We start from the raw sequence: 12,232 nt of genomic DNA on the forward strand, positions 1-12,232 counted from the left end.
ACCTGTGTACTGCTCCATTTAGTACAATCTTTCCTTGTTACTTTCAGTCTTGTCCTCCACACCATGTTCAAAAGCCCTGATTAAAAGCCGATAGTCCAAAGGATCTCCTTTAAACACAGGAATGTTCTGAGGTGGCAAGCTTGTTAAGTTTTGTTAGTACTTCAACAACATTCTGCAATCCATCTCCTGTCTGTGATGGTCTAGCATTAGCAGTCTCCTTTTCCTCCAGCATTTGTTTCTGTTTCAAAGAAGATACCTTGATAAGCAGTGCAGCTCACTCTATCTTTGCTTTCAGACGAGTAGACAAAGCTCCTGGCGCACGAGATGAGTGTTCTGTAGATGCTGGAGCTCTTTGAGAATGCTACATTGGAAATGCTATCCAATGGCTGCAAAATGTCACTGTATACACCAACCTTTGATGTATGCAGTACGGTCTCTTTAATCCAAACATAGGCTGTTTCAGCAAAGGTCCTGAAATTCCCAGCCTTAGGCTCAAACCAGGATTCTTGATCATCGTTCATATCATCCTCAGATGTTTGCAGAAATAGCTCTTTAACATTGGTGTTTAGATCATTAAACTCTCCAAAGAGTCGGTCAAAATCCTCCATAAAATGTTTAATTTCCTCTAGGCAGGAATCATCTTCATTTTCCATTAATTGGCGCGCTTGCATCACTGTGCTCGTTAGCTTACCTAGCTTAGCTTTCCTTAGGTTTATAGCATGATGTAGCCTTTCCTTGTGTGCCTTGGGTGTAACTTTAACAACCCTAGTATCCACCAGAGTGCCTGGGTTATCCTCATCTAGCTCCATGATATTGTTAGCAACAGAAAGTAGCAACAGTTGCAACAAAAGAGTACTTAATTCTTTTAGTTAGCAGGTAGCTTGGCTAACAGCTCACTTAGCTGCGCAATGACTCGTCAACTTTTGCATCATCAAGGTTCCACTTTACTCGCATTCATTACAATTGCAGCTACAACAGTTATTTTTCTTGTTTCAAATCAGTCCACAAAAGTCCATTGATCCACAATGAGCTGGTTTTCTTACAAATGTGTGGGTTGAGGTTTTGATTGTCCATTGGAGAAAAGAGAAAATAACTTCCACTGGACTCCGATTTAAAAAAGAGTTACAAATTTTTTATTCACAGTTTGCGAAATTTCTTTTACAGAACTAATTAAAGCAAGTATTCTCAAAAATAAACAATACTACGGTAAGAAAACCATTTGGCTCCGTCTCTATGCGCTCCCCCAAATAAGCAGGTTTCCAAAGCATGTGTTTTTTCCTTTGTACACGCTATTGCTCTTAAAGTGACGGTAACATATTTACGTAAAGCTTAAATAATAATAATACTAAGATACTTTAACATCAACATTAATGCAATAAATTAAATATAGCTTAATTATATAAATCCATCTTCAAATCAAATCTTTCAATATGAAATTATTCATATAAACATAAAACAACATATATAACAAAATATTGCATGCATTAATATATATGAATTAAACTTGGCTACCACAAACAGACATAGCTAACCTGCTAGCTACGTTCCAAATATGAAGTGAGCTTGGGTGCACTTCTGGCTCCATCAGCTCCAAATCACTTTCAATTGAAAAAGTGTGGCCTCTATCTCTGTAACTGTTGCTGTCATTTTATTAAAATGTTCATATTAACCAGCTCTACACGATCCTGATATTTTCATTCCACTATTGTGTTCCTACATTAAGACATGAACATTAGTAACAGACAAATCAGGCGCCCGAGGTCACTCCCACTAGCATTAACAACAGGTTTGATTGACGGCGTTGGTAAGCGCCCACTCCCTCCTAAACCAGCAGTGTGGGCAGGAAGGACTGTTACCTTCAACAGTCTTGCTCCGGATGGGCTCTTTTGTTGCTATGATACTTGCAATCGGAATTCCAAATATGGAACGTGGCTCCAAATTGGCACCTATAACTGCAAGGCTTGATGAGCTTCATTTGACTAGAGACAAACGCTATGGGTGATGTCACACTCAGTAGTTAAATAGACTTGATTAAAAGTATGTTAAATGTCTGTCATGTTTATGCTCATAATATTACAATTTTAAAACCACAATATTTGAATAAAAACAAAAACATAAAGGAGAAAAAAGGTGATCACTCTAGAAGCCATATAGTCCTGCTGTAAGTATTACTACACATTGTAACTAACTGGCCCATGTCTCTGTCTGTTCTGCTGTTTAGATCTTGTTTAAACCAGCTCTCGTCAGTTAGCATTTCCACAGGCTGATTCAGATTGCACATTATTAGTGGTCAACATGCTAACTGCCATGTAATCAATAACATATTGATTTGCTGTTCCTTTTCCAGGCTCCAAGAAGCAGAGTGTCAGAGAGTTTTTCCCAGTGGAAAATACGACTTTACTTCAGGAAAAAAACTCTTTAGTACAACTTAAAATACAAACAGGAATGTGGGCTTACAAGGTTAAAGGTCATGTTTTTATGATTCTGACTTGGTTTGGTGGGATAGTATCTGTTGTGAATATTTATCAGTTCTAAAACACTTTACAGGCTAAATTGCAATACTATGGGAAGTGGTGGTACGTTTTAAAATGGAGCACACCTCTATATACAGTGGTTTGCAAAAGTATTCATCCCCCTGGAACTTTTTCAAATTTTGTCAAGTCACAATCACAAATTTAAATATTGTTTTAATTTGCATTTTATGTGAAGTAACACAAAATGGTACATAAGTGTGAAGTAGAAAGAAAATTATACATCATTTCCAGATTTAAAAAAAATTAAAAATACAAAACTGAAAAGTGCAGCGTGCAAAAGTATTCAGCCCCTCTAAGTCAATACTTTGTGGAACAGCCTTTTGCTGCAATCACAGCTGCAAGTCTTTTGGGGCATGTCTCCACCAGCTTTACACACCTACAGACTGAAATTTTTGCTCATTCTTCCTGGCAAAACAATTCAAGTTCTGTCAGATTTTATGGAGACCATTTGTAAACTGCAGATTTCAGAATCTGTGAGATTCTCAATTGGATTTAGGTCTGGACTTTCGGACTTTGACTGGACCATTCTAACACATGAATATGTTTTGCTTTAAAACATTCCATTGTCACTATGGCTTTATGTTTAGGATTGTTGTCCTGTTGGAAGATGAACCTCCACCCCAGTCTCAAGTCTTTTGCAAACTCCAACAGGTTTTCTTACAAGATTATCCTGTATATAGCTCCATCCATCTTCCCATCAACTCTGACCATCTTCCCTGTTCCAGCTGTAGAAAAGCACCCCCACAGCATGATGCTGCCACCAACGTGTTTGACTGTGGGGATGGTGTGTTCAGACGCACGTAGCGTTTTGCTTTTAGGCCAAAAAGTTCCATTTTGGTCTCATCAGACCAGAGCATCTTCTGCCACATGTTTGCTGTGTCCTCCAAATGACTTCTGGCGAATTGTAAATGAGACTTCTATGGATGGTTTTCAACAATGGCTTTCTTCTTACCACTGTTCCAGAAAGACCAGATTTTTGTAGTGCACAACTAATAGTTTTCCTGTGAACAGATTCCCCCACCTGTGGATGCTGTGGATCTCTGCAGATCTTCCAGAGTCACCTTGGGCCTCCTAGCTGCATATCTTCTTGTTCATTCTGTAAGTTTGGTGGATGCCCATGTCTGGGTAGGTTTGCAGTTGTAGCTTATTCTTTCCATTTCATGATGGATTGAACAGTGCTTTTTGAGATGTTCAATATTTGGGAAATCTTTTTAGATCCAAGCTTTAAACTTCACCACAACTTTTTCTCTGACCTGTTTGGTGTGCTCTTTTGACTTCATTTTGTGGTTTTCTCCCCAACAAACTTCTGTGGCCTTCACATCACAGCTGCATTTATACTGAGACAAGATTACACACAGGTGGACACTTTTTAGTCATTAGGTCAACATTCAATATTTGCAAAATCATCAGGCAACTTCTAAAAGCAATTGGTTGCATTCAAGAAAAAGTGGGCTGAATACTTTTGCATGCTGCACTTTTAAGTTTTTTACTTTTAAAAAATGTTGAAATCTTGTAAAATATTTCCTTCCACTTCACACTTGTGCCATTTTGTGTTGCTCATTCACATAAAATGCTAAAGAAAATGTATTTTAATTTGTGGTTGTGACGTGGCAATATGTGAAAAAGTTCAAGGGGAATGAATCCTTTTACAAGCCACTGTACGTCATCGATACAGAATGCTACATCCAAAATGTTAAATATATATCTTAGATATGCATCACAGACTGTATAAAGAAGTGGGCTGAGTGAGTGTGATGTCCCCAATAGCATTTGGCTCCAGTCATATGAAGCTCATTGAGACTAGCAGTTACAGGGGTTAATTTGGAGTAAAATTCCATATTTGGAATTCCAACTGCGAGTATCATAGCAACCAAAGAGCCAGTCCGCAGTGAGGCTGTTGAAAGTAATGCAAACCTGTTGCTAACGCTAACAGGAGCAACCTCAGGGAAAGAAGGCGCCTGATTTGTCTGCTATTTATGTTCATATCTTGATTTACAGACACCATAGCGAAATAAGAACACCAAGATCATGTAGAGTGGGTTAATAAGCAGCAGTTACAGAGTGAGGGTCCACAGTTTTCCAAAAAGTGAAAGTGAATTATACTCAGAGCAGATAGAGCAGGAAGCATGCCCATGATCACTTCTAATATGGAACATGGTGGCTGGTAGATTGCAAGTAGTAAAAATAAAAATAAAAAATGTAAAAAAATTTAACAAGAGGGTGTGGCCAAACTTCGGATTGATAGTCCAGGAAGTAAAATTACAAACACCAAAATAAAAAAACAAAGCAATGCTTTAATGAAGTTAGTCTAACTGGTCATATGTGCTCTAACTCAGAGGAGGTGTTTGGTTCTTAATCCTCTTCTGACACTGTCTGTCTGAAGCTAAACTGGGAATTGGCTTATTGTCAGATGGGATGAGTGCTTTTGTCAAACAGTTCACCTGGTTATTATCTGGAGCCACACCTGTGTGTCTGGTATTCACTAAGCCCCAGTGTTGGGAGTAACGGCGTTAAACTATAACGCCGTTACTAACTGCGTTACTTTTTCAGTAACGGAGTAATCTAACTAATTACTTTTTCCAGCGTCGTAACGCTGTTACCGTTACTGACAATAAAATGTGGCGCGTTACTTTTAATTGAGTTCACACTGCTCTTCATCAGAGTCTCTCAGCCAAGGAGCTGCAACGCTGTTCTGTTTCTGTGGTGAAAGAGGAGGCTGGGCTGAGATAAAAGGTTTGTTTGAGATGAGGCGGGCGCAGATACGACGCCGTCGATCGGTGCGCGGTACATGCCAGTTAGTTTTGTGTCCAAGATGCCACCGACTTGCTCTGACGCAACTTGTGCGCCGGTAACGGGATGTTTTTGAGCGCAGCAGCTCTCCACCGACTGCGGCCGCCTGCATGGACTACAAACACGTAATGCATGATGGGAAATGATGTCCTGTCCACACATGCATTCACAGCGGATTGGGTCCGAGTTGTGTTTTGATCAGAAACGTGACTGTGTTCTCTCCAAAGAGGAACAGGCTCAGATCAGAGGTGATTAGTATTTTGAATACTGGGGCAGAGAATTACAGTGTGTGGCCAGAGAAGGTTAAAGGTTTTGTCTTATTTTACATGGTTTACATTTGAATGCCTTAGTTTTGCAAAACATGGTAATGCCTTAGTTTTGCAAAACATGGTAATGAATCTTTATCACTTTATTGTTACTGTTTATTTTAATGAAGAAAATACTTGAAGTACAGTTGACTGAAATTGTGTGACATGTTGATTTATTTGCACTTCAAATGAAATGTTTTATATATTTTTTTAATTTTTGATAAATTCTATAATTTACTTGGAAACAAATGCAAAATAATTGCAATCTGTTAAAGTAAAATAAATGTTAAAGGTTCACATTCTGTTGTGTTTTTATTGTTTAACATAATAAGTAACGTGGAGTAAAGTAACACGGAGTAGTTACTTTGCCTAGTAACTAGTTACTTCTCCCAAAAAGTAACTGAGTTACTAACTCAGTTACTTTTTGGGAGAAGTAACTTGTAACTATAACTAATTACATTTTTGAAATAAGATGCCCAACACTGCTAAGCCCTCATCACGTTTGGGTTTACACAGGATTGTGACCTTAGAAAGCAGCCGTCCTCTAGGCTTTTAAACCAAGAGCACTGAGGAACAGAGCCACAGCAGGGAGAAGGTGAAGTGAACTCTGAAAGAAGTTTATGGTTTAGACGCCAGTTCCAATGGTTCTTGTTTAATGCACCTATATTACACAAAACTGACTCTTGTGAGCTTTAAGCCATGTTCTAGTGCTGTTACCTCCTCAAAAACATACCTGGAGTTGTGTTTTGTTTCATTCACACATGTTTAACACACAAACCCTGCATATTTAGGCTGAGTTCTTCTCTCAAACTTAAAACACTTGATGAACAATATCAGTGTGCATCCACCTTGTGATGTCATTGAGTGGTAATACAGGAAGTTGTCGTAACGACTGACAGGAGGGACCAAAGAGACAGAACTCGGGGAAAGGTTTAACTGCTTATTTACAGATGTTAAAAGTGCACTATGACAGTAGAGAGATTGGAGAGATGATAACAGAAGTGCTCCTCCAAGCACCTTCACTAAAATCATTTGCATGATTTCAACCCTGCAAATGCCAATCTTTACTGAACTGGTTTAAATGAGCTGCTAACTTGAAGACTACCACTTCATGACAACACAAGGTAGAACAGAGCATATTGAGCTTTAGATGTGTAGACAGACTAATAATAAAGGGTTACTCAAACATGTGTGAATGAAACAAAACACAATTCCAGGTATGTTTTTGAGGCATTAACAGCATTAGAATAATGCTTAAAGCTCGCAAGAATTAATTGTGTGTCATATAGAACAACATGTCCCAAAGAACAATGTGAAAAACAAGCCTTACCACAACACTGACCACACCATGAGATCTTTATATTGTTCCTATTATAATGGTGCTAATGAACGGCCTTACACTTGCAGTATGATTTACAGCTTTGGCGCAGTGTCTCAGAGCATTACATCCCAGCTAATATTTATTCACTTTACTCCCTTCACTTAGTGGTGGAATGTTACTCTTGAACATCAGTCTGGGGCAGACTGATGTCAACTCAAAAATTCACAAACACTGAACCAGATCATTTCTATATTTCGTGATATACAAATGTCATAAATAGTCCAATAGATTGTTGTTATGATGTGTATTGTGACTAGAGACTGTATATATAAATGGACATAGCTAACCTGCTAGCTGCTACATTCCAAATAGAAGTGATCATGGGCGCGCTTCTGGCTCTATCGACTCCATCGATGGCAAATCTGTGGCCCCTCTCTCTGTAACAGCTGCTGTAAGTCTTATCTTTTTGGACTTAAAATGTTCATATTAACCCGCTCTACATGATCCTGGTGTTATTATTTCGCTATTGTGTCCGTAAATCAAGATATGAAGATTAATAACACACAAATCAGGTGTCTGAAGTCTCTCCTACTGGCGTTAGGTTTGATTGACAGCACTGCAAAGCACTTGCTGCCTGTTAAACCAGTGGTGCGGGAGGGAAGGGGCATTACCTTCAGCAGTCTCGCTCTGGATTGCCTATTTGGTGGCTATGATACTCGTGGTTGCAATTCCATATATGGAACTTGGCTCCAAATTGCCCCCTATAACTGCTAGCCTCAATGAGCTTCATTTGATTGGAGCTGAATTCTATGGGTGACACTCAATTCTGTATAGTCTATGGTTCAACGGATATCATGGTTGTAAATATAAAGTGATTTAATAATATTATTTACAGGTTGTAGTTGGTGCAGCAAGTCTCATGTTTCAACTTGCATTTACACAAAGTTTTCTGCCGTTACTTGAGAGATAAAAAACAGCTCCATAAGACATTTGGATCAGTTTTGTCTTATTTAATTTTTTGTTTTAAAGGGCCCATATTACTCTATTCTCTGATCTCTGTTCTAATGCTGTTTTCTCATCAGAAACATACCTGGAGTTGTGTTTTGTTTCATTCACACATGTTTAACACACAAACCCTGCATATATAGTCCGAGTTCTTCTCTCAATCAAAAAACACTCTATTCCACCTTGTGATGTCATGTGGTAATCCAGGAAGTGTTCCACTGTGTTTTTAATTTAATTTAATTTATTTATTATTTATTTTCAATTGGTTGGGACAATGTATGTTAATGAACAGACATGACATGACATGACATGGCAGACATGACCCACCACAGACACACTGGATTATAGCCAAAGGCTAATTTATTGAACTCCATGTATCTTCACTAGAATTATTTGGATAATTTCAGATCTGGAATTGATTATCTCAAACTAAAGATAAAAGGAGCTGAAGTTGAAAACTACCTGCTTCATGACATCATAACAGATAATTTTGAGCTTTGGAGATGTACACAGACTAATAGTAAAAGGTTACGCAAACGTGTGAATGTAACAAAACACAACTCAGGTATGTTTTTGACAACGTTAACAGCATTAATCGGTATTGGAACTGAAAAAACTGGATCAGTGCATCTCTAATCACATTCATACATAGGTGAAGTGAGTGAAGATATATAGCTCTAAGGAAGCGCAAGTAATAGAACACAACAGTAAACTCCACACAACCCTGTTTCAGACTGTGGATTCAGAACGCCTTTGTAAACGTCTACACTCACCGAAGGATCTGAAGATGTTCTTGTGAGTTGCGTAGCTCGTCTGAAAGTCGCCTCCACCTCAGCAGAGCCTTCAGATCGGACTGTTCTGCTGCCTCCTGAGTCGAGAGCTGGTCAGACATAAGAGCAGCATGGGAATAGTACAAATACAATATATCGAGTGTGGAGAGAGGAGAGGAAAAATGAGAGAGGAGGCAGAGGAGAGAGGACATGAGAGAGGAGAGATGAGAGAGGAGAAGAGAGGAGAGAGAAGAGGCGAGAGAGGAGAGGAGGCAGAGGAGAGAGGAGACGAGAGGAAAGGAGGCAGAGGAGTGAGGAGAGATGAGAGGAGAATTGAAAGGAGGCAGAGGAGAGAGGAGAGGAGAGAAGGCAGAGGAGAGAGGAGGAGAACGGAAAGGAGGCAGAGGAGAGAGGTGAGGAGAGAGAGAGAGGAGAGAAGAGGAGCAAGGGAGAGGAGAGGAGGCCAGAGGGGACAGCAGATGAGAGAGAAGAGAGGAGAGAGTAGAAAGAGGAGAGGAGGCAGAGGAGAGAGGAGAGATGAGAGAGGAAAGGAGAGAGAAGAGGAAGCAGAGGAGAGGGGACAGGAGAGGAAGGGAAAAGAGGAGATGAGAGAGGAAAGAAGAAAGGAAAGGAGGGAGAGGAGAGAAGAGAGAGAGGAGTGGAGAGAAGAGAGAGGGGGAGAGAAGAGAGGAGAGGAGAGGAAAGGAAAGAGGAGATGAGCAAAGAGAGAGGAGAGAGAAGAGGAGGAGGAGAGAAAGGAAAGAAAAGAGGAGAGAGTGGAGGAGAGAGAAAAGAGGAGCGAGGTGAACTACTGCTTCGTAACAGAAGACTCAACAATAGGCCAATGGCAATAGTGTAAACCTCCAGAATCTTACAGCTAACCGCAAGGAGGTTTCATATAGGGCCCAGAAGAGATCGCTAAAATGCTCAAACATGAATGGATGACATCTAAAACCTCTTCAGGCATGTTTTTGATAAAGGAACAACACTATAACATGAGAGAAATCTAAAAAAAAAATCTATTTTAAATAATGCCCCTCTTAAAGAAAGTTTTTAACACTTTGGCATAGTAATAATTGGCACAACACTAGTAAACTGATTTATAGTCACTAAAGAATCACTAGTATATAGGGGATACCTCAGATTGTGATACAATGCTTGGCTGGGAGTATTGTTCTAGATGTATTTGGATGAGTACATAAAACTATCACACATACTTCCTGAGCTTGGGCCCAGATCACATCCTCCAAGAAGGTGGCAAACCCTTCACTGATCCACTCCTCTGTCCAATCCCGTGCTCCAATGACCAGACCGAACCACGAGTGTGCAATCTCATGACATAACCTGGACCCACAGAGCAATGCACTCATCGTGGAATCCTCTTCAGAAACACCCAAGACGCTCTGGGACAGGAAGATGATGTGTGGGCTGGAAGACATGAAGGGTATTTAAGTAAGATTAGACGATAACAGCACAAACTATATGTTTGCACAATCAGATGCTATAGAGAAGCAGCAGACGAGACCTAAACAATTGATTTTCATGACAAGGTTCACACCCAAGTGTTGTCTAAACATGCAATGTCCCAGAATGCCGAGGTGTAAATTACTGTCAAAGCAAATCAACTATTCCCACACTTTCATTATCCCCATTTATTCAATGAGGCTTACTCATCATCTGCTACTGTCAACAAGTACGGGGACCACGCCAACAAAACCAAAGAGTCATTTAGAGAGTGCCATCTATCAGTGAATTACGCCAAGGACAAATAACTCCATTTGCAGTCACACCTTTCACCTGCAGATAGAGACACATACAAGTTTGTCTCATTCTCAGTATATGAACAGGCCTCACGTGAGAGCTCAGCGCCTCCAGAATTCACTCACTGAGCTGCAGAGACTGCACTAGCACTGATTGACTGCAATTTTTACTTCTCTGTTATGTTCACCCAAAACAACCTTTAACATGTTTTATAAGTTTCATTTTCATTTTTGAGTCTCCCCTCCCTTTGCTCCCCATACTAAGTCACTCCCCCTTCAGAGCTCTACCACAACAATATCAGCGTGCACATCACATCAGGTTTGTCAAGTTGCTGTGTACACTTTTGTATCATGTTTTTGTATATTTATGAAGAATTGTTGTGTGGGGGCAAGGGTGATGTAAGGTTGTAGGAGGTTTTGCACAGAATCTTACAGCTAACCATAAGGAGGGTTCAAATGGGGCCCCGGAGACATAGCTAAATTACTTGAACATGCATGGATGATATCTAAAACCTCTTCAGGTATGCTTTTGACAAGGAAACAATGTTATAACAAGAAAGCTCCAAAAAGTCAAGAAGTAACCCCTCTTAACATCAACAACTTGGCCTTTGTGTCTAATCTTTTTGTAATTAAGAATAAATGAACATTAGAATTGTTAGCAGTAACTGTTTACTAGGGATTCACCAATCTTATACTGGTATAAGATATCTGCATTGATACTACAAGATATACTGGATCTGATATCGGCTTCGATATCTTGGTTGGACTTATAAACTGATGCAATTAGACTAATGCTGCGTTCACACCGGGGCGTCAAGGACGCCTCTAGCTGGATGCCTCTAGCTGGACGCCTCTAGCTGGACGCCTCTAGCTGGACGCCTCTAGCTGGACGCCTCTAGCTGGACGCTTCTAGCTGGACGCCTCTAGCTGGACGCCTCTAGCTCTTTTTGTGTACAATGGCAGAGAGAGTGGCTTTGGTGTATTTATTGCACAAAAGTCATCAACAGAGGTGACTGGCACGGCGGCGGAGTGTCTGGGTACATAACATAATTCAGAGGCATTTCAAGTTTGGAGAGTTTCTTTACTTGCTCCAGGAGCTCCGCCTGCATGACCACCGCTTCCAACGGTACTTTCGTCTGCCCCAGGCCCCGTTCGATTACCTGCTGTCCCGCATTGATGTGCAGATAACGTCTCAGGACACCAACTACAGGCTCTCTACCCGCTCTCTATAATCTGCCAACGTCACATTATAAAGTAGTGGGCGCTGGCAAACGGCGATCACAAGTCTGTCCACCATTTTCCATGTTTGTAGCTCCCGATTTTCCGGATAATGACGTCGCTTTGTCACCGGGGAGTAGTCTTTGATTGGTTGATGCTGCGCGTCGAATGCCAAAGAGTTTAGCTTTTTAACTTTTGGACGCCCGTCTGGAGCATCTGACGCCCGGATGCTCAGGACACGCCATGCCAATGCCAGATTCACACCGCTCTGGATGCTCAAGACGTGCCAAAAAAACGCAGGACACCCAAAACGCGCGTCCACCATTGACTTTGAATGTAAACTGGACGCCTCTGATGAGTGTTTTGAGTTTGAGAGAAGAACTCAGCCGCAGGGTTTCTGTGTTAAACATGTGTTAATGAAACAAAACACAACAACAGGTGTGTTTGTGATAAGGAAACAACATTAGAACAGAGATCAGAAAATAGTGTAATATGCTGGATTGGTGTATCCCTAATGTTGACCTCA

At 40.5% G+C, this 12,232-nt stretch overlaps 1 protein-coding gene across 1 annotated transcript in view; it reads right to left on the reverse strand.

The window, feature by feature from the left end:
• Window positions 1-12,232, reverse strand: part of aopep (aminopeptidase O (putative)) — a 365,924-nt gene that overhangs the window by 234,473 nt on the left and 119,219 nt on the right. Inside the window, exons 9-10 of the mRNA XM_055224341.1 lie at window positions 9,946-10,156; window positions 8,732-8,838 (exon numbers count right to left, since the gene is read on the reverse strand). Of these exons, the coding sequence (XP_055080316.1) occupies window positions 8,732-8,838; window positions 9,946-10,156 (318 nt within the window). The remainder of the gene's footprint in view (window positions 1-8,731; window positions 8,839-9,945; window positions 10,157-12,232) is intronic.

This window comes from Periophthalmus magnuspinnatus, chromosome 9 (genome assembly GCF_009829125.3).
Source record: "Periophthalmus magnuspinnatus isolate fPerMag1 chromosome 9, fPerMag1.2.pri, whole genome shotgun sequence".
NCBI classification, from domain to species: Eukaryota; Metazoa; Chordata; class Actinopteri; order Gobiiformes; family Gobiidae; genus Periophthalmus; species Periophthalmus magnuspinnatus.